The sequence below is a fragment of the Myotis nattereri genome (assembly GCF_964212035.1).
Source record: "Myotis nattereri genome assembly, chromosome: 17".
Lineage (NCBI taxonomy): Eukaryota > Metazoa > Chordata > Mammalia > Chiroptera > Vespertilionidae > Myotis > Myotis nattereri.
Genome location: NC_138092.1, coordinates 13,938,619 through 13,961,647, shown reverse-complemented (window position 1 = coordinate 13,961,647; position 23,029 = coordinate 13,938,619). Strand labels below are relative to the sequence as shown.

General features: G+C 38.3%; 1 protein-coding gene across 2 annotated transcripts in view; it reads left to right on the top strand.

Annotated features, from left to right (window-relative positions):
• Nucleotides 1-23,029, top strand: part of AZIN1 (antizyme inhibitor 1) — a 36,834-nt gene that overhangs the window by 1,812 nt on the left and 11,993 nt on the right. The window contains exons 2-4 of one of the 2 annotated variants that reach the window (XM_081111182.1): nucleotides 2,971-3,108; nucleotides 20,731-20,928; nucleotides 22,576-22,749. In XM_081111182.1, coding sequence (XP_080967308.1) covers nucleotides 20,827-20,928; nucleotides 22,576-22,749 — 276 coding nt within the window. In that variant the 5' untranslated portion in view covers nucleotides 2,971-3,108; nucleotides 20,731-20,826. Of the gene's footprint in view, nucleotides 1-2,970; nucleotides 3,109-20,730; nucleotides 20,929-22,575; nucleotides 22,750-23,029 lie in introns of those variants that run through there. The other variant, XM_081111183.1, reaches the window with a different exon arrangement.

Genomic DNA, 23,029 nt, shown 5'->3' with positions numbered 1-23,029 from the left:
TCCATATATTTGGAAGTAATTGGATGCTGCCCTGGCCGGGTGTCTCAGTTGGTCGGAGCATCGTCCCATACACCAAAGCAAGCTGAAGTTGCCTGAACACTTCACTGCTCCAGCTTCAGTGTGCACATATCGTTAAATAGGGTCTAATTCTGTTTATTCTTTAAAGAACACACACACAGTCAAATTCACATAGTTAATGCACACCTCAAGTAATAATACCGTTTGATGAGTTTTGACAATAATAGAGCTGTGTAATCCAAACCTCTGCCAAGATGTGGAACATGGCCAGCACCCCAGAAAGTTCTCTTTTGCCCCTTCAAACGCTATCCCCTTCTCACCACAGAAGAAGCCATGATTCTGGTTTTTGTGTTTTTAGCAGATTAGTTTTGTCTATTCTAGAACTTGTGTATGTAAGTGGAATTACACTGTATGCATTGATTTAAAAGACTTCTTTAACTCAGCATATTTTTGATACTCATGGTGCATTTATTAGCAGGTTTTTCCTTTTTGTTGCTCAGTAGTGGCCCACTATATTAATCCTTTCTCTAGTTTTTTAAAATAAACTTTATTTTAGAATAATTTTAGATTTATAGAAAAGTTGCAAATTTAGTGCAGAAGCTGGTACTGCATACCTCTCGCCCAGATACATTACTAACTATACTCCAGACTTTCTTTGGCTTTCACCTGTTCTTAATGTCCTTTCTCTGTTCAGGATCCGATCCAAAGTACCACGTTGCATTTAGTTGTCCTGCCTTCCCCAGACTCTCTGATCTGTGACAATTAGTCTTTTTTGTTTGTTTTTCATGTCCTTGACAGTCCAGAGAAATACTGACCAGATACCAGTAGAGCATCTTCCAATTTGGGTTTATCTGGTCTTTTGTCATGATTAGACTGGGGCTTGGGGTTTTGGGAAGGAATATCACAGAACAACTTTAAAAGTCATTGGTAAAGGCAGTGTGAGTTGTTCAGAGAAATATTGGTAATTTGGTGATACTAGGTTTTTGTGGGTAGTGTCTCCAAGTGATGAAAGAAGTTTTCTTCTTCTTCTTTTTTTTTTTTTTTGGTCTTACTGGCCTACTGCCGAATGCTGTTCACCAAGATGAAGACAGTCTCTTCAAACAATTGTTAAGGAACTTGAATGCAGTGTTGTACATGGTCCGGCTGATTTACACACACCATTCTAAATGAGAATAATTTAACTCCTTTTCTCCACAATTTTACCTAACTTTTCATGGTTTATCTTAACTGTACAGATAATTCTGTTTATCCTGCATGTAAAGGTTCTCTTATTCTACATGCCCTTTTTATTATTTCTGTTGAGATCTGCCTTTCAAATTTTAGGGCCTTCATTTCCTACTCGTATCTTTTAGTTAGATGGAAATGTTTTTAGAGATCATACTGAAGAACATTCTTGAATATCTGAAGTTTAATGGCCTTAGCATTTCACATCACTGCTCTTGGGTTGCATTAAAGCGGCAAGATATGGGGCGGGGGGGGGGGGGAATGTCTCTGTCAGGATAATTATCCTATTTCTTGGAATAACTGAGAATAAACCATCTCTGTCTCTAGCATGAGTCTTTTAGTTTAGTTTTAAAATTATCATGGTGTGGGCAGAATCAGAATCTTTGTTATGGAGTCTAATGTAAGCTTATAATCACTGTTACATGCCTCATCATCCATTAGTGTCATTGAGAGTGTGAGCAGACCCTACTAGATTGAAAGAACATTTTCTTTACCTCCTACAAAAGTGACCATCCTGGTTGAGATGAGATATGCTTTAGATATGCCTATAGTGCTTCTGAAATCTCTCAGGTTCTTGTCCTTATAATTTCTAGTTTTGCCATTTTTCTGATTTCTTTCTTAGCCCTTTTCTAGCAAATGCTGCCAGGTTATATTTAAAGTAGCAACCACAGAATTATAGAAGTATGAATAGGTCTGGTCTAGTGGTTTACCTTAGAGATTATATAAGTCTGTCCTATTAAATGATAGCAAGTAATAAGCATTCCTAAAACTTATTTAGCATTTTTTAGTATGCCAAGCACATTCACATTCATATGTTGTTCCTAGTATAGTAGTGACTTATGTTTAGACAAGCTATGTATGAGGATGTAAACCTTTAGTGGTCATTGCCCAATATATAAGACAGTTCTCAAAAGTTAGTTCACATAATGTATTAGCTAAGTCATAAAGTCTTTTTATCGTTTTGGTATACAGTAGGATTTTATACTTTAAGCAAAGAAGAACTTGGAATCTGGAGAGTAAGAGAAAGGTTCTGGGTAGTTCTAGACTACATGTTATAACATTATACATACTGAGTCTTGCATACACATCAGGTTGGTGAGAGTACTGGACACTTAAATTTTAGGCAACTTAGAAATTTCAGTTTTGGAGGACAAATAAAAGCAAAAATGAAATTAGATGAAGGCTGGAAACTGAGTAAGTAAGTAGGTAAAGATACTTGGTAAGATGACCATGACATGAGGTTATGTGAATTTTGTACTATTGCAGCTTGGAAATGCTTACTATGTAGAGAGTACTACTTCATACTGTGGTGTAAACACTTTGAAACATTTTGTGTAATGTGACATTGAAACACTAGAGGTCCGGAGCATGGAATTCGTGCATGGATGGGGTCCCTAGGCCTGGCCAGTGATCAGGGCCTATCAGGGCTGGGCTGATCAGGGCCTACTGGCCAGGGGGAGAGACCAAGGGAGGTTGGCCTGCTGGACTGGGGGAGGTTGGCTGCATTGAGCATCTGCCCCCTGGTGGTCAGTGCATGTCATAGCGACTGGTTGACCAGTTCTGGTCATTCAGTCGTACTGGTCACTTAGGCTTTTAGATAGATAGATAGATAGATAGATTGATTGATTGATTGATTCTATTAAAACTTATTTCTGCAGTTAAGATGTCAATTCAACCTAACATTTTTAAACATAGGATTAAATGCTACTACTTTATTTCCTTCTTTAGGGCGAACTTTCTGACCAAGTGTACAACTACCCAGAAGGCCTAGGAGAAGTGCTGTATAGAGAGCAGTTCGACTTCAACGCTGAGCCACCTTGGGAACCTAGCTGATGATAGGGGGGTTCCATCTCCTAACTTGTCCATGTAAGTATTTTCACATCCATGCAGGGATCTTGTAAAGTTGAAGTGAAGGAGAGTTCTGTTTGCTCGATCTTTTTCAAACTTGCAGTTGTATTTACCTCTTAAAATGCAGTGACTCTTAAAACTCTTTAAAAGTTCTAAAACAGGCTTGACATTAGAGGTATACTGATTCAGTTATATGCATTGTTTACCAAAGACTGGATCACAGCATTTATTTTGATTCATGACATGTATTTATTGTAAGCTACATTTTAGGAAATCTTAATAGTCAGGTTTTAATGTAAATTGGAGAGAGGTTTTTAAAGTTCAGATGTGGGTAGTAGTTTATCACATCATTCAAACAGAGCAAGTGCTCTCTATTCCACTCACTGCACCTATATCCTAGAGCAGGGGTATGAGGGGCGAATCTTAGTTCTTGTTTTTCTAGTTATGAGCCTCTTGCCAGACAAAGTGATGTTTAGAGTTTATATTCTTTTTCATCAAATAACTTTATATAACACTCAGCTGCTGGGGAAAAATGGGTTTTTTTAGAGGACTTACTGGGAGATCATATATGTAAACCTGAGCAGATTTTTCAGGGGGTAGTTTTGTTTTGACTATACTTGATTTTCTATTAATGAATTTGACTTTTGAATTAAATCTCTGTGAAAAATGCAATTCCACAGTAAACTTGTTTGAATTTATTAGTAAATTTGTGTTGCTAGGTTCATGTGTTTAAATTTTAAATCTACTCTTTATAGATGCTTTTGAGATTTGGATGTTTTTAAGTTGGCCAGAGACTTGGCAAGAACACTTGAGAAATTTTTAGGAAAGCTTAGGGCAGGGGTGGGCAACCTTTTTGTGAGTGCGTGCCAAAACCAGCAAAAATCTCTGACTCAAAATTCTTCTACGTGCCAACCCTAATTTTTTGAGAACATGTTACGCCTACTTGATATTGCTTAATTAAGGTGTACGTATGTAAAGAACCTTGAGAAAATAATAGAATTCATTCGAGTGACAAAAACACAGTATATGATGATGAAAAATACATTTTTTAATGTATACATGTACACTGATAGTCTGACAGAAAACTTTATGACTCCGTTTGATATTATCAGTGGGACTTTTGCTGCTGCATCACTGATGACAGAGATTTTACATCAGGTTTATATTTCATGACCAGAGATATGCACGAGCTACTACTTTCATCCATCAGGCTACTCCTGTTACGAGACTTAAAATTCATCACTGAGAACAAAGATTCACAAGCATATGTGGATGAAACTAAAACACTGGTCGGATCTAGGAAGGCAAGGAGAGTTAAGGCAGAGGCATAGAAATTGCTCTTTCCCTCTCGTCAATCCGTGTCTATGGTCTTTAAGATAACTTGTTATGTAAAATTATTTATCTAAGATGCATCTACACTGAATTTATCTGAAAAATAAAAAAGTTGATATTAAGAAAGAAATTGTAAATGGAAGATCATAAGAGAGGGTTTCGCGTGCCAGCAAAAGTTACTGGTGTGCCATGTTTGGCATGTGTGCCAGGGGTTGCCCACCCCTGGCTTAGGGTATCAGTTTTGTGTTTGTTTAGTCTCTCTTGTTAAACAGATTATATCAAAAGTATTTGCTCTATCAAATTAGGGAGAGTATCTTAAAGCAAACCTTTTCAACACATTTGATATTAACCTCAAATTACAATTTAAGGCGGGTTTTTTAAAGATTAAAGAGGGGGGAACACAATTTAATGACTTAGAACCCTGACTGGAGGGTTTCTCATAGCTTTGTGAATTTGAGCAAATTGCTTACTTTACAGCTATGATTTTTATATAACATTTTCTTTATTTTATATAAAGTTTCTTTAGTCCTGAAATGATAAAATGATTTCTCTTTCAGTGTGTGTGTGTGGTCTTTGGAATAGCATCTATTAGCATCATTTATAACAGAAATTTGGAATTTTGGCCCCACCCAAACCTTCATTAGAATCTGCATTTTAACCAAGTAGTATGTATGCATATTAAAGAGAAGCACTGTTGCCACCATCTCAGTTACCAAGTCAGTTTTCTCTTAATTTTTGTTAACCATCTGTTCTATTTCCAACATATCTGATGTTTTTCCCCAAGTTGGATTGGATATTTAAAACTTTCCTGAGGTGGCATTAGTTGACATCATAGTCATAAATAGATTCTAAGGTGGAAATTTAAGAACAAGTGCCATGTTTTAAGAAAGATCCTATTAAAGTTAGATTTCTTTTAAGTTCAGGTCTCTTGCTATAATGGAAGCTTAACAGTGATTATATTTAATATTTCTAGTGATGTTTCTCCACCTTGAGAAGCTGATATCAATGAGCTGATAAGATCACTACCAAATCAGAGAAAAGTACTCTCTATTTAGAAAAATTAGTATCTTGTAGAACTTGGAAAGTCCATAGTTTCCCCCTCTTCTGAGGGGTGTGTAGATGGATGGGCACAGATAGAATAAAGATATTACTTAATCTGCAGGTTCTGGCAGCCAGAGTGACTGTCTCTTATTTATCATGCCTAGGTGTACAATGTATGTTGTGTTAAATGACACGTCAGTACTTGATGCTGTGCTGTAAAGTGATGGTCCACAATACCTTATTCATATAATTTTGAAATCCAAAAGTTGAGGAAAAAAATATTTATAGCTTCCTTGATATAACCTAAGCCAGTGGTCAGCAAACTCATTAGTCAACAGAGCCAAATATCAACAGTACAACGATTGAAATTTCTTTTGAGAGCCAAATTTTTTAAACTTAAACTGTAAAGGTAGGTACATTGTTATTAACTTAATTAGGGTACTCCTAAGGCTTAGGAAGAGCTACACTCAAGGGGCCAAAGAGCCGCATGTGGCTCGAGGGCTCGAGAGCCGCAGTTTGCTGACCACGGACCTAAACTGATTTGGGAACAAAAACTTGACCTGAGCCAAGACGGGTTTGGCTCAGTGGACAGAGTGTCGGCCTACGGATTGAAGGGTCCCAGGTTCGGTTCTGGTCAAGGGCATGTACCTGGGTTGCGGGCATATCCCCAGTGGGGGATGTGCAGGAGGCAGCTGATCGATGTTTCTCTCTCATCGATGTTTCTGACTCTCTATCCCTCTCACTTCCTCTCTGTAAAAAAATCAATAAAATATATTTTTTTAAAAAAAAAAAAAACTTGACCTGAATCTGAGCTGATTTGAGGCCTTTTTTTTTTTTTTTAATATATTTTATTGATTTTTCACAGAGAGGAAGGGAGAGAGATAGAAAGCTAGAAACATCGATGAGAGAGAAACATCGATCAGCTGCCTTCTGCACATCTCCCACTGGGGATATGCCCGCAACCCAGGCACATGCCCCTGACCGGAACCGAACCCGGGACCCCTCAGTCCGCAGGCCGACGCTCCATCCACTGAGCCAAACCGGTTTCGGCGATTTGAGGCCATTTTTATCTTATTACCACACAATGCTAATATTCCTAAGTTTTGCTGCAGAAATGATTATAGGGTGTTGACTAAATAGCCTGTAGAGTATTACATGATATGTGAAGTATATGTAGTATACTACCATTCTAAAATCTTAAAAATTTTAAATTCAGAAAGATACCTGGCTGCAAAGGTTTCATATATATATATATACACACACACACACACACACACACACTAGACGCTCTCACAGCCACAGTGGCTTGCCTTGGCCCTCACAGTCCCAGCTTCGTCAGGAAGGACATCTGGTCTAATTAGCATATTATGCTTTTATTATTATAGATTATTTTTTTTATTGATTCCTGAGAGGGAGAGAGATAGAAACATCAATGATGGGAGAGAGTCATTGATTGGCTGCCTCCTACACACCCCACATTGGGGATAGAGCCTACAATCCAAGCATGTGCCTTGACCGGGAGCTGAACCGTGACCTCCTAGTTCATAGGTTGAAGCTCAACCATTGAGCCATGCCGGCCAGGCTCCAAAGGTTTCTTGGCTAAAATTAATAAAAATGGCAAGAGAAAATTTTATGTTCCAAAGATATCCTCAGATAACTTAAAGCAGTTGACATATGAAATTCTGAAGTTAATTTTTTGTGGAGCAACAATACTGTTTGGAAAACTGGAAGTCATTAAAGGCACTTAACACACTGGCCTTTATGGAAAATACTTGGCATGTAGCATTGCAGACTGTGTAACTAAACTATAAACTAACTATTTGAACCGTGTAATATTCCAATAACTCCCAATAGGATTTCTATGCAGGTGGCCTAAGATCTAGGAGTTGGCTTCAGAGTTAGGTTTTTAAATCAGATAACCATCTGAATTTTGAGGTAAATATCTGGAAATTTTGTAAGTTGCTTACATAATGAAGTTTTTTTCTTTCAAGACTGTTCTTTAGAGTATGTGTATATTATAACATGTGAACACGAGCCCAGTTGAACGTTGACCTATGAACCAGGGGGTCATGGTTTGATTACTAGTCGGTACGTGCCTGGGTTGCAAGCTTGATACCCAGTGTGCAGGAGGCAGAAAATCAATGATTCTCGTTCCCTTCAACTCTGAAATAAATAAATGAAAAGAAAAAAAATATGACCACTATAAAATATCTTGACAAGTATTTTTTTTTAATTGTTTAAAGCTTTAGATATGTCCCCTTTTCCCCTGATTGACAAGTATTTTAATACCAATAATATCTCAGATGAATGAAGGGGTGCTAATTGTACAAAAGTTTTTTCATGTCTTTAAAAGAAAATTCTTTAGGGGTTTATGATGCAGTTTTTTCCCGTGGGCTAGATTTTCAAGTTTTATAACTCTGATTATAATTAATAAATTAGCCCAGTGGAAAAATTTTTGAAGATTGCATTCCAGAAAACTAAATTTTCTTCTAAATAACTGTTTCTATTGATGATGAAATCAGATTGAATTAATCATTAGCATATACCCTATGTGTTGTATCTAAGTATGGAAAAAGGATGCAATTAATTGATTTGTTCAAATTGACTCTTAAAATTTGCTTAAAGTTTTTTTTTTTACCTGATTATCATCTGTTAACTTTGTTATGTGTTTGTTCATGTAGAAATTTCATACGAACATCAGAGTTTTAAATATCCATACTCTGTCTCACTTACATGTGCCTTAATAGGACCTGCCCAACCTAAATTGATATTATTTTAACTAGGGGAATAGAATGTTCTTTACGAGTTTACTAGTACTATTAGAGGCCTGGTGGACGAAATGCCCATCAGGTTCCCCGCCTCCCCCTTCCCTAGCTCCCTCAGGGCCCTGCCCTGCCTCTGCCACTGATCACCAGCCATGTTCCCTGCCACTCCGTCATAGCGAGCGATTGAACTCCCATTCTCCTGGTTGAACTCCCAAGGGGACACTTTGCATATTAGCCATATATATATATATATATAAATTTTCTTTTTTTCCCCTCATGTTTCACTGTTAAATTGTCAGTAGAAAAGGCAAAATATTTACTCATTAGTTTTGGTAATTTAAAGATTCTGTGATGCAAGCAAATTCAACAGTACATTCATTAATGGTTGTTGGTGCTCTTTGACCATAAAGCTGAACAAAACTGTCATCATTGAAATTAGGGACCAGTTTTTCTAACGTAAGTGTATCCTCTTGGCATGCATAAAGTAAGTAGTATTTGATGGTGCTTCCTTGCATGTGTAAAAGTAGCGGAAATATATTCTATACAAGCACAGTGTGAATAATAGCATGTTAACGAGTCAGTTGAGCCTAGAGGCTTAACAATGACTATCAATATGTGTGTTCATTACACTCTCTATGCCTCGTCTTATTTCAGTTTTTGAGTTTGAAGTTTCCTCCCCTCTTCCAAAAAAAAATATTTTTTTGAAACAATTCCAATTAGGAGTAAAGGTGGTATTGGGTAAACTATAAAATTTAGGTAAGGTTAGGCTGCCATTCATGGTTGGCCATTGTTAAAATAAATCTAAGGCGACTGTTACACATGAAGTGCTCTCAATACTGGAAAGGCGTAGGAAACATATTTTTGTTCTTCACTGCCATTTCAGGGTCATCCATGCACACTTGAGCAATTTGTCACAAGCTAACTGTAGCAAAGATTTGGCCATTCCTCCCCCTCCCCCCTTTAGTCCAGTGTTAGCCATTCTTTTCTTTAATCCAGTGAATATTGTGAAGAACATTATTGGCATAAATAGAAAATATTTGAATATTTGTATAGCATACAGTTGCAAGGATTAGGTTGATGTTCAGCCTGCCCAGACCATACCTAGCCTTCAGGAGGTCTGTAACTAACAGTAGGAGCCAAGATAAACGCTTTTGGAATATTCTGCTCTAAACTTTTTGCCTTTTTATTCTATGTAAGCACACATTTCAATCTCTCTTTAAGATTTAACTTGCTATGGAATTTTGTTCCCCTTTTTCCTCTTACAATCTGGCCTTTTGTAAACTTATGAGTTGGTCTTTGCTACCTTGAGCAAAGTTATTGGGGGTGGGTAATCTGTAATGTGTGTGGACTTGGTCCTTAGTTTAAAATTTTCTTATGAAAACAGAATCTTCTAGGACTGCTCTGTTTAGTACAGTAGCAAGTAGGCAGGTGACTATTTAAATTTAAAATAAACTTTAAATAAAACTTGAAATTCAGTTCCTCAGTTGCATGAGTCATGTTTTGAGTGTTTGGAGCTATATGTGGCTAATGGCTATTGTTTTGAATAGGGATAAAGAAAATTTCAATCGCAGAAAGTTATATTGGACAGCATCACTCTAGGACAGTGGTTCTCAACTTTCCTAATGCCGCGACCCTTTAACCCCTAGAGTGCCGGGGAGCGCTATCCCGCTCTTCCTACAGTGTCACTATTAGATGCTAGTAGTTCACGCTTTACGTGGGGAAAAAATTTAAAAACCTTAACTCAAAATGCCTTGGCAATTTTAGCATAGTTTCTAGAATATTGGTTGGCACTCAGGGTTAATACAGTTCCTCATGTTGTGGTGACCCCCAACCATAAAATTATTTTCGTTGCTACTTCATAACTGTAATTTTGCTACTGTTATGAATCATAATGTAAATATCTGATATGCAGGATGTCTTTTCATTGTTCGCGACCCACAGGTTGAGAACCGCTGCTCTAGGATAATTGTTATTGTGAGCAGTATTAGCCATGATAATCGTAAAACATCTCTATTAATGCCGAAACCGGTTTGGCTCAGTGGATAGAGCGTCGGCCTGCCGACTGAAAGGTCCCAGGTTTGATTCCGGTCAAGGGCATGTACCTGGGTTGCGGGCACATCCCCAGTAGGAGATGTGCAGGAGGCAGCTGATGGATGTTTCTCTCTCATCGATGTTTCTAACTCTCTATCTCTCTCCCTTCCTCTCTGTAAAAAATCAATAAAATATATTTAAAAAACAAAAACAAAAAACATCTCTATTAATAATCATACGAATTATGTATTCTCTTTGGTTTTTTTCTCCTTAGATTTGTGTAATAAAACAACTGTTTCTTTAAAATAATATTATAAGGACTTTTCAGGTGTTTTTTTTCCTTTTAAAAAAATGTTTCTTGTTAAAAGTATTACTTATCCTTTTCCCCCCCATTGACCTCTTCTAGCCCACCCCTGCTCCCCACCCCAGGCCTTCACCAGGACTTTTCAGTTTTATATTCTAGTTGAATTCTTTAGTTGTCTACATGTTCTTAAGACACAATTTCCTACTACGGCTGTATGTGCTCATGCAGACTGAAATTATTATTAGGTTTATGTTAACTGTATGACTTTCTATTATCTATTTCTTTTTACTGCAAGGGTCCTCTGATGTCCAGTTTATAAAGAGCTTCTAAATAAATATGGTATATTCTTAGCTCATCATGTTTGGCATGACGGAAAGTAGAATGGGATATCCTAGTATGTTCAACATGGACACTATAACAAAACTCCCCAAATAATTAAGCAATCCTTAACATAGGAGATATTTGCTATCCTGAAATTCATGAAGAGCTCTTACAGGTAAATAGAAAAAAGAAGGAAAAAAATTGTAAAATAAGTAAAAAACTTGAAAACTATTTTTCACTAACAACTTAACAATTCTGCTCTCGTGTATGTGGCTTTAGACTCTGGTGCCTAAACCAATGCTACTTAAACTGCCAATCAGCAAAATAGACTTGCACCAGCATGTAAAATAGCATAGTGCTTGGTTCTTAACTTGTCAGTTAGTTAGTTTGCAGACCACAGTTTGACTAGCACTTTTTGGGAAGGCCATAAAGATTGGGAAGCAGTGTACACCAGTTTTTATGTAATTACTCTTGAGGGTTACATAAATAATAGCAAGAAGTTATAAATAATGGACATTTATAAATACTGTAGCAAAAAATGGGAAGTAATCTATAGGTCAGTTCAGATAAACAAATGTGGTATATCTACACAGTAGGATACTACACAACAGTGAAAATTAATGGACTCCAGTCACATCAGTCCGCATAGATGAACTAAAATTATAAAGTAGAGCAGAAGAGGTCAGTCATAATAAACAGTAGTGATTCCATTTATAGTTTAAAACAGTAAAGCTACTGTTTTATGGGCATATAGAAGAATAAAACTATTAAATAACAAGAGAATGATGATTAGAAAAGTCTGACATGCCCTAGCCAGTTTGGCTCAGTGGATAGAGCGTCAGACTGCGGACCAGGGGGTCCCGGGTTCAATTCCAGTCTAGGGCATGTACCTCAGTTACAGGCTCTTCCCCAGCCCGGGCTCTGGTTAGGCGCATGCAGGAGGCAACCAATCAGGAGGCAGCTAATCAATGTGTCTCTCCCTCTCCCTTCCACTCTCTAAAAAATCAATGGAGAAATATCCTCGAGTGAGGATTAACAAAAGAAAAGTCTGACATGCATATTCTTAAGTTTTCCTCTTGGAGAGGTGACAGATCTGCTGCTATAAGATATTCAAAGTAGTAATTAAAAGTACATCTGTTTATAGGGTTATTTCCGATGCTGCACCAGGAGAGCTTGAAGTTAATATGGTTATGTATTTACTGTTCGTGTTATGTTATAGTAGTTATCTTTAATGTTACCACCTCTTAATTACCAAAACAGATATTCCCTCCAGAAACAGATTTAGTTTCCATGTCAAACACTTTTTTTAAAAAAGGGAGCCTAATCTTGTCAGTTGTATATGCAGAAGCATATCGCTATGAAAATCCCATGTTTCATCTTCTCATTAAAGATATATTTTAGAATTTATTGTGAGGCATTTCATTGGACAGCTTTGCACAGGTACTTCATCATATATAGCCTGCTGGGTTCATTCTTTTAGGGGTTCCCTCACCCCCCCTTAAATATATTCTATGCATTCTTGTTCTTTTCTGTCTTAAAATTCAAGCAGTCAGCTTTATATTCTTTCTCTAGGATTTCTCAGTTGTTTTCCAACCTCATCACCTGAAAAATAACTTTAAGGATGCTTATTGCCATTTCTGGCTTTCCTCTTACGTCAGTTGAAGCAAACCCTGTCCTGATTCTTCTGAGTACTCAATGTAGGCTATTGTTATTACCTCTAAGACTACCAGTTCCAGAGTGTAGCTTCCTGGAACTACTTTTTTTTAGCAGGTTTACCTGCTCCAGGCTTCACATCTGTAGTGCGCAACCCATCTTTTAGAAGTCTCTTTTAATACTCTTTTGCCCAGTTACTTCTAAAGGTATTCTGTAGGGTAAGTAACTTTTCTTTTGGAGCTAGAATGCAGAGGCGACTGACAGCATTGTGTCTATTTTTAAAGCTGTGAGCTGAGTGCTAAGTTATCAAATGCCAACGTAATAAAAAAAATACAGTTAGAAGTGTCCTCAGGCTTCTTCAGAGTAATAGTAGTAGTATAAATTTCCAAACAGGTCAGGTTCTCATTTGTAATGAGTAAGAGTCCTTTTAGAAAAGTGGTTGATGTACTAAGGTTGGATTTCCTGAGTAGATGTCTCTGAAACAGTACTCTTCAACCGTTCAGCTCTCCCTATTCTACTTTCAGGGAGGTCTTCACTTCAGAAATCCAAGACTCATATTCATCCAGCCTGGTGTCAAGTGGGCTGTTGCTGCCAGAATTATCTTGTGATTATTTGAGAGATGTATCAGTTTCTTCTGAAGTACAATCAACTGTAGAAGCCTTTGTAGCAGGTGTGTAACAAGGCAAGTGCCCAGTGCTGCAGCCATTACTCTTGGAGCTACCTTTTTGATGAACATGAGGACTCAGCTGCCTCATGAAAGGCTCCAGGGAGAGCAGTGTGCAGTTCTTTGGAGATTTTTCTTTGGCAGCTCTTCATAAAAAATGTATTATCAAAAAACACCAATGTGAAGGTGTATAGGAATGTTAAACAGTTCTTTCTTCCCAGCTATCCAAGAGGAAATTACTTATAAAAGTAGTATTGTGATTACACCACTTGTATTAGTGTAAAATAAGATGAGCTTTCTTTCACCATATATTGTATAAATAAGGTTTTTAGTTGTGAAAATAGCTTAAAGACTCCTGTGAGAAGAAAACACTTCCTAGTATCTATTTTTTTTTAAAATATATTTTATTGATTTTTCACAGAGAGGAAGGGAGAGAGATAGAGAGTCAGAAACATCGATGAGAGAGAAACATCGATCAGCTGCCTCCTGCACATCCCCCACTGGGGATACGCCCGCAACCCAGGCACATGCCCCTGTCCGGAATCGAACCCGGGACCCTCCAGTCCGCAGGCTGACGCTCTATCCACTGAGCCAAACCGGTTTTGGCCCTAGTATCTATTGATAAAAGTAAATTTGCTCGTAAGTTATAAAGCATTTTGGAGAGAATGTAAGATTTACATGGGGTAGATTTTCTCAGGTTTAGTGTAAATAATTCAGTATCCAGCAGCACCAGACTATAGTATGTAATGGTCTATATTGTATTGGAGCCAGTAAACCAGTCCTGTTTCTGACTGACAAGCCATAAAATGTGGTACAGTGTCTGTTAGGGATTTTACTCAGGATTAGAGCACTGGGAAGTTTGGCAGAAATTCCCTATGGTGTTTAAAATTGAGGTGGATTAACTTGGCAGATCTGGCATACAGCATAACCTCTGCTTACCCCCAGGACACGCACACTTATTTCATTTTGGCCGCCTAGAACATGCTCGTGTCTCAGATCCTAGGTTAATGTGTCATCACCAAGTAACTTTACATGTCACTTGAAAACATTTTAGCAAAATAATTTTCTTTCTTTAGTGCTTGAATTAAGATGGAGATGTTCTTTTCTGAGACAGTAGAGGTATGTTTAAGAACTGCTTTTTAGGAACCTTCAGTGAGGTTGGGGGTAGGAAAGACTCAAGATAAGCCCGCCTTTATCCAACTCTACTTAAGCCTCTTCCGTTGTGGAAATAGGCGGCTTCCAAAGGGACACTTTGAACAGAACGCATTGGTGGCTCAGAATGTATTGCAAACTTCCCTCCTGAAGGTTTTTGTGTTTTGCAGATTCTTTTGAGGAATTAGTTTTCCCTGGGCAAAGCTTTTAGTGCTTAACAGTAACTGGTGTTTAACAGTAACTGACAACTGAGATTTACATTTACATGTGGGTCGCTTGTGAATCAAGGTTTTAGGCTCCTTTTAAGAATGTGAAAGATGAATCATGTTTTCCAACACACTTCAAGGGAGTGTATTGCTGTCACCACCATTGCTAAGTTTAAGAGTTGTGAATCCTTTGTCCCATCTGTTTCTGAGCACCTACTCTTGGTTAGGAATTAGGAGAATATCAAAACCTTCAGGGAGCATTTAAGAAGATGGAGACAGAACTCACTTAGCCACATTTACCATCTGTTATGTATAGGCTTTATTAGTATTGGTTTTAATAAACAATTTTATTGCAGTGCTTGGTATAACTAAGTAAATTAAATAATATTAATGTCCTATATTTCTTTTAGTGTTTTAAGTGTGTTTAGTCCGTTGGTCCTTTTGTCAAGTATTGCCAATATAATAAATGAGTTTTATTTTCCTATCAATGCCCTTTTGTGAGTCAACTAGAGGTTGGTAAGCTACTTCTATGGTTACTTCTGAATTGAGAGTTCCATTTCAATGATGGTATTAGTCACTCTATAAACATCGTATCTTTACTTTAGAGCAGGGAATATTTTCTAATATATTATTCACATTGGTAGTACCATTATTTGCCAACTGTTTCAGTTTGGTGCCCTCAGTTGATGTTTAAAATTATTTCACTTCTACAAAAATCAGATTAGACAGAAAGCAGATCCTTTTTGAGGTGGAATTGGGGAATGATTGCAAAAGGGACATGAGGGAACTTATCTTTATAGTAGTGGTGATTACTGGGGTGTACACATTTGTCAAAATTGGGTACACATTGCATGCAAACTGTTGATAAGGTGGATGAAAAAGGAAAAAATAATTTTGGGTTTTACTTGAGAGAATTAGACAAAAAAGAAGGAACAGCCAGCAAGGTTAAAATGTAGAAAACATTTATATCAAGAAAGGTTAAAAGGCTAGGAATGAGTAGGCAGGATAAGATGTTTTTATACCATATTTGAATAAATTTATTAACAACTGTGAGAATTTAATCTGAGAAATGGTTAATTTATTATGGGAATATGCTAAAGCTCTAATAAAGAAACTGTTGCCCTAGCCAGTTTGGCTCAGTAGATAGTGTCGGCCTGCGGACTGAAGGGTCCCAGATTCGATTCTGGCCAAGGGCACATGCCCAGGTTGTGGGCTCAATACCCAGTGGGGGTTGTGCAGGAGGCAGCCGATCAATGATTCTCTCTCATCATTGATGTTTCTATCTCTCTCTACCTCTTCCTTCCTCTCTGAAATCAAGAAACTGTTGTGTTGGTTTTCCAGGAAAAGGAATCCTGTGTGCTGAAGAGACATACTTTAAACATGACTTGATCAGCATCTCTAGAGTTAGCCTAATTAGTTATTCTGTGCCCCAGTGTCTTCAAAGGTAAAATGAAGTTAATAACATCATGGCTTTAAGGGTTAAGAAAATTGATACTAGATAGATGATGTACTTAGAACAGCGCCTGGCATACTGCCATAAAAAAAAATGTTTGCTGTTACTTTTAAGCTAGTTTAGCAGGCAGTGAGAGTTGGATGTATAGATTATGTAGATCAAAAATAGTTAGGAGCAGGGGAGGGACATTCTTATCTCTATGAACATATTACTCTAGGAAAAGCCCTGAAGAATATGGGCATTCAGCAGAAAAGACTGCATGGAATGGGCCTGATCTTTTCTAAGTACTGAGGATCCTGACATTAGAGGAAAATTACCTTTTCCCTAAGCACTATTGCTATAAGAAACTAAGATTCATCTTGTCCTGACTCTAAAAGCTAGACTTCTTTAAAAAATTAAAGCCTGTGGTGGTCTATAATTGATAACTCAAGATTCCCAAGTAAATATTACATATAAATAGTAGAATAGCCCTAAGTCAGTTTGGCTCAGTAGATAGAGCATCTGCCTATGAATTGAAGGATCACTTGTTTGATTCTGGTCAAGGGCATGCACCTGGTTGTGGATCATGCTGGAGGCAACCATTCCATGTGTCTCTCACACTGATATTTCTCTCTGTGTCTTTCCCCCTCCCTTCTACTCTCTGTGAAAATCAATGGAAAAATATCCTCGAGTGAGGATTAACAAAAATAAATAAAAATTGTAGAATATACTGAGGAGTCTCATGAGCAGAAACATTAGGCTAAAGACCTTGGTTAAATTATTTTTCATTGTTACTAGAATAAATGAAAGCCTTTGTGCCAGAAAGATTTGTGGTATAATTTAACAAGAAGTTTCTACCGTACTCTTCTTACACTTAAACCTTTCTTCCCATTGGACTTTTGAATGAGTAGCCTTTATATTTTCTGTTTCTCTTACTGCATAGTTGACTATCTCCCTAAAATGATGTTCTAGCTAGAGTTACATTGCTGAAAATAAACATGTATCCTCAATCCTACAATGGCTTACTTTCTGGGCACAGATTTATACCAGTCCTGGTATAACAAACTTCAGAGAATGTTCAGGCCACCATTTGACTTTACTGCCTAAGTATGAGGTCTCATGTGAATATGCCCTATTAACTCCCTTGGTAAAATAAAAATATTATCACCTTTACAGTTTCTACTATTTCAGAAAGATTTGATGACCTAAACCAGCAGTCCGCCAACCTTCTGGACCTCACGGACCACCAGTTGGTGACCGCTAACCTAAACTGAATGTAATTGACTTCTTGGTGGTTTGTGTTTTAAATTTTAAAACAAAAAAATTGCTTGTATTTCATGAAATTTGACTAGTATTATGGCTTATTGGTGAGTTTGTTTTGGTTGCAACCAGAAAGCTGACACTTTGGGAACCATTGGAGTATGCTTCTAGGATGAGGGCCATCACCATGGTGAAGATCTAGGATAGAACAGGGTTGGCGGGAGGAAAATGGGTTAAAGACTCAAGAAAGGCTGTGCAGATTTTAAAAGTAGGTTGCCAAGAGCTGGTCTATGCCCATTGTTAATGTGACAACCAGAAATCTGTACAAGACAATGAGTAGTATCCTGCCTGAAGGACTTCATTTGTGGACTTCATGTTAAAAAAAACACACACAAACCTGAGGAGAACCAAGATGGTGGCATAAGGTATAGACCTGTGCGTGCTGCCTCCCACAACATTGAAACTACCAACTTTAAGACAAAACAGCTATCATCCAGAACCATGGGAAAGCTGGCCCAGTGGAAGTTCTACAACTGGAAGGAAAAAAAGAAGCGCATTGAGACTGAGTAGGAGTTGCAGAGGTGCGTGCCAGGCGGGCTGCAACTGGATGCGCGGTTTTTTTCAATTGGAGGGGGATACAAGCTCTCAATCCACTGAGCTTGTTTGGGGCGGGATTCTGAGGTCCCAGACCCCTAAGGGGAGAGGCTGGACTGACCTGCAATGGGTCAGAGAGCGAGGGTGGCTTTCTCGCGGAGCTGCTCGCAGGGATCATTGTTGCTGTGGGGGTGCGGCACTGGGGGACGCGGAGTCACGGAGTCACGAAATGCTGACGACAACCATTGCTGTTTTGCTCCGCCCTGGTGATTCTCTGAGACCCCGCCCTTCTCAATTTACATCCCCACCCCAGCTGTGCCAGTGGCACAAAAGGAACCACCTGTGCTTGTGCAGCCTAACCCAACAAACTGCAGATTTCAACTCCTCGCATCCATAAGGGACACACTCAAGAAGCAGACTCAGGTTCAGAGGAAGCTGGAACCGGATCCGGCTGTGCCGGCGACATGGAACCACTGTACCAGCAAACGCACAAGCAGGTCCACCAGATCCAGTCTCACATGGGACGCCAGGAGACGGCAGACAAGCAGTCTGTGCAATTAGTAGAAAACGAAATCCAAGCAAGCATACCAGATATTCAGCCAGCTGGAACGCCTGGAGATTTTGTCCAGCAAGGAGCCGCCCAACAAAAGACAGAATGCCAAACTTCATGTTGACCAGTTAAAGTATGATGCCTAGCACCTGAAGACTGCTCTCAGAAACTTCCAGCATCGGCGATACTCAAGGGAGCAGCAGGAGAGACAGCGAGAGAAGCTTCTGACTCACACCTTCACCCCCAACGTGGAATGCATGAGGCTGCGACAGCCCCTGCAAGGCTGCATGAGGCTGCAACGGCTCCTGCGAGGCTCTGACGGCCCCTGTGAGGCTGTGTGAGGCTGCAACGGCCCCTGGGAAGCTGGCAGAACCGTGTTGACAGCCCAGGAACCAGCTCACAGCCCCACGCACAACTATCACCCAAGGGGCGAGAGCAGCTGTAGTGTTGCTTTCTCTTCAGTTTTGGTAGCGAAATCCTCATTTTAAACATACGAGAATACATTATTTTAAAAAGCCGTTATGTGGCTCTGCACCCTTTCTGAGTAGAGCGTGAACAAGTTGTGAGAGACCTTTCCAAGCACAGGGACACGTTGCGGATGGAAATAGCTACATTTTCCATGTGTGTGACCTTTGACCCAGTGACAAAAAGCGTACACCTATGGATGAGGACAGTGGCGGGGGGGGGGGGGCGGTAAGGGCAGAGGGTGGTGTGGGAACTGGGTGGAGGGGAGCTATGGGGGGAAAAAGGGGAACAACTGTAATAATCTGAACAATAAAGATTTATTAAAAACAAAAACAAAAAAACACACAAATCCTTGCCTAAAGTAACCTGAGGACTAGTGAATTCAGCTTAAAAGATAAATGTTTATGTCAGTATATGCTGCCCCAAGGAGAATGGAGGTCTGGGGTAGTGGAAAGAGCTCTTTGGAGAGGGATGGGATTTAGTGTGATGCCTTCTTTTTTTTTAAGGTATATATTTTTATTGATTTCAGAGAGGAAGAAAGAGGGGGAGAGAGAGATAGAAACATCAGTGATGAGAGAGAATCATTCATCGACTACCTCCCACATGCCCCCACATTGGGGATCGAGCCCACAACCCATGCATGTGCGCTGACTGGGAATCGAGCCATGACCTCCTGGTTCATATATGGGTTGATGCTCAACTATTGAGCCACACCAGCTGGGCGATAAATATATTTTAAATCTTCAGCTGAGGATATCTTAATGATTTTAGAAAGTGGGGAGGAAGACAGAAACATTGATGTGAGAGAGAACCCTTCCATGTGTGCCCTGACTGGGATCCAACCTGCAGTCTAAGTATGTGCCATGACCAGAAATCAATTTATATTGAATGCTTACACTCTACTGCCCCTAGTGTCAACTTCTGTAGAATCATATTCACCACTACTTAAGATGGTTTATTTTATTTTGTACTCATTAGACATTTTGTATACTTTTGGTGTACAGGACAATGCTCCAAACAACTGAGCCACCCAGCCAGGGCTCCGATGCCTTTTTAAAAATCAGTTCCCAGTGAATGGTTTAGGATGGACAGTGAACTGAGCTTATACCTGGTTTTGAATTACGATAACATTTTTGTGTTTCTGGCAATTGGCAACTTAATTTTAGCTCTAACTACAACCTTTTGAGGAAGTAAAGATCATTAACTAAAATTTAGAGAAAATGACCTAGGACTGCAAAGCTATTAAATGACAGGGCCAGGACCAGGTCTTCTGACTTCTAGTCAATCAGCTCGCCTCATAAGAGACATATATTGCTAACCTGACCTATACAGTCTGTAACAAATTTCCTCTTAGATCACCCTCCACTTCCACTGACATATTACTTAACTTTCATCTACTCTTAACATTTTATTTAGAAAACATTTATTTGAGTTACCTGGTAGCATGCTATGTTATCTGGCTGGCAATATATTGAAACTCAGTATTTTAATCTCTTGGCTGTAGATACTTAATTCACTAATTCACAAGCTTTTTTTACTTAAAATTAATAAATTGTGTTATGGAAGAACTACAAAACAAGATGATGATTAATACAGACTGGGTCTGCAACTTTATGTAAATAAGGTGACCATATTGACTTGTAATAAATTGTGCATATGTGTGGATTATCTTCTCTAAAGTCACATCATATTGAGCTTTTTATAAAAATATATAAAATACTTTAAAATGGCACTAAAGTGTTTCTGAAAGAGTTGAGTGATCATACAGAGTCCTCATTAAATTTGGCATTTAGCACACTTTTGTTGACAACTCATACACTAAGGTAACTACTGAAATAATACAAATTTTTAAATAACTTATGTTTTGCAGTTTGTTGCATATTCTAAGGACCCAGACATAAGGATTGGTGGCCCGTCTCTTGTTTTTCCTGGTTTATGACTTTCGGCTTTGTGGAATACGGCTGAGATGAAAGGATTTATTGACGATGCAAACTACTTCGTTAGCCTGTTGGATGAAGGAACAAACCTTGGAGATGTTATTGATAACTATGTTAATGAACATACCCTGGTAAGTGCTCTGTCTTACATTTCTCAAATTTCTGAATTCTAAAATACCAATGCTTTATTTCCAAGATGTTAATCTAGTAAGTACCTGTTCAGATGTTAACTTTTCCAGGTTGTCTTTTTTCTAGGTTGCCTTAACACTCCCCGTTCCCCTTGAGTAGGGATGAGGTTTTCTTTCCAGCCCACATTTTTTAAAAAAACATGCTCCCTGATAGCCCTTTCCCTGCTGTGCCCTTGACTGAGAATTGAATCCTCCATCCTGCGGTGCTGAGGGCCCAAGCCATAACCACTGAACCGCACTGACCAGGGCTAGGTCTTCATTTATATTCCAGATAATCTTGTGTATGTGGACAGAGAATTGATAATTTACATTGAATGCTTACACTCTACTGCCCCTAGTGTCAGCTTCTACAAAATCATATTCCTGACTACTTAAGGTCATTTATTTTTATTTTGTACTTATTGGTAGAATTATTTTTGTTTATCACCTTACTGATAGAATTTGCTTTTTTATTGGAGCTAATTTCCCATATTCCCCAAATTTGTTGAATTGTTTTCATGTTACTAGTGTTTAGTAATAGGATGAAAAAAACTTGTTCTTCTAGGGGTAGGTAAATAGAGAAAAATAAAACCAAAAAACTAATCTCTTAACTTTTATAGATGTGCTCACCTTCCTACACCCCAGCAAAGTTCCTTTATTTCTGTCTTATCCTGCCATCAAAATTCGTCGGCGGGGGGGGGGGGGGGGGGGGGGGGGGGGAGCCACACTTTGTCATACTATTCAATCTATAGAGCGAAGTCGCTCTTCAGTTAATCTCTCATGATCTTTGACATTCTCTTTTCATCCATTCTTGTTTACAGTCTCAAATATCCCACATTTAGTAAATAGCTGTGCTCTCTTAATGATTTTATTTAATTGTATGGCTGAAGGTTGGTTTACAACTGAATATCTTGTTTCTCTTGCTGGTACTTAAAATTGATTTTTTTCCCATGTTAAAGTAAAAATAAAATATCTGTCTTTAGAACATTAGAAATGGCATTTCTTGTAAGGATGGGATAATTTCAGTACAACTGTCCCATATCTGCCACTCATAGCCCATAATTTCCAATCATGTCTGTTTCCTGGTATGTTTGAGTAGTATATATGTTTTTCAAAACTATGTTTAAAAAATAGCAGTAGTAATGGTTTCATGGCTTTCAAAGCAATATTTGGGTGTTGTATATTCTAGATAAGATTATTTTATCTGCCAACCAACATTTTCTGGCTGACAGGTACAATCATCTCTCTACTCCAGGAGTAGGCACAGCTTTAAAATCATTACAGATCTTCCCCGAATCCCTAATAAAATCACTTTTCTTTTGAAGGAAGGATATTTTTACTCTGGTTTATCTGATATTCTGGAATTTTAAATTTAATTTTGCTTTTTAAACAGTAGTATGGAAGGAAATAGGTAATCTCCATCCCCTCTACTCCTAAAAAGTAAAATTGAGGCAATTCTGAAATAGAAAGTCATTATAACATTTTTAAATCAAAGTACAGAATATTTTATATGCCACAATATAGCAAAACAAAAAGGGAGTTCTTTCCTACTCAGTGGTACTCTGTTTTCAGTAGTTGTGACTGTTTCTCTTTTTTTCATGAACATAATAGACAGGGAAGAATGCATTTTTTGTGGGAGATCTTGGAAAGATTGTGAAGAAACACAGTCAGTGGCAGAACGTAGTGGCTCAGATCAAGCCATTCTACACGGTAAAGTGCAACTCTACTCCAGCTGTACTTGAGATTTTGGCGGCTCTTGGAACTGGATTTGCTTGTTCCAGTAAAGTAAGTATTTTTTTCATTATTTTGCCATTAAACTACAACACTTAAAAAATTAATTTTCTAACTTTTGGTTACCCCACAACAGTTGGAGAAAAACTTCAAGGAAATTTGACTTTTGGATAGGTTTTTTAAAAACTCTTACTTAAATTTGAAGCCGAATAGTGGAATGGATCAACTTTTTAAGTGTGCTATCAATGAAAGGAAAGTTTCAATGAGATGAGACTTTTAAAAGTTTTCTTTATCTTTGACACTTTTCCTCCCTCATTCATATTCTCTCTCTCTC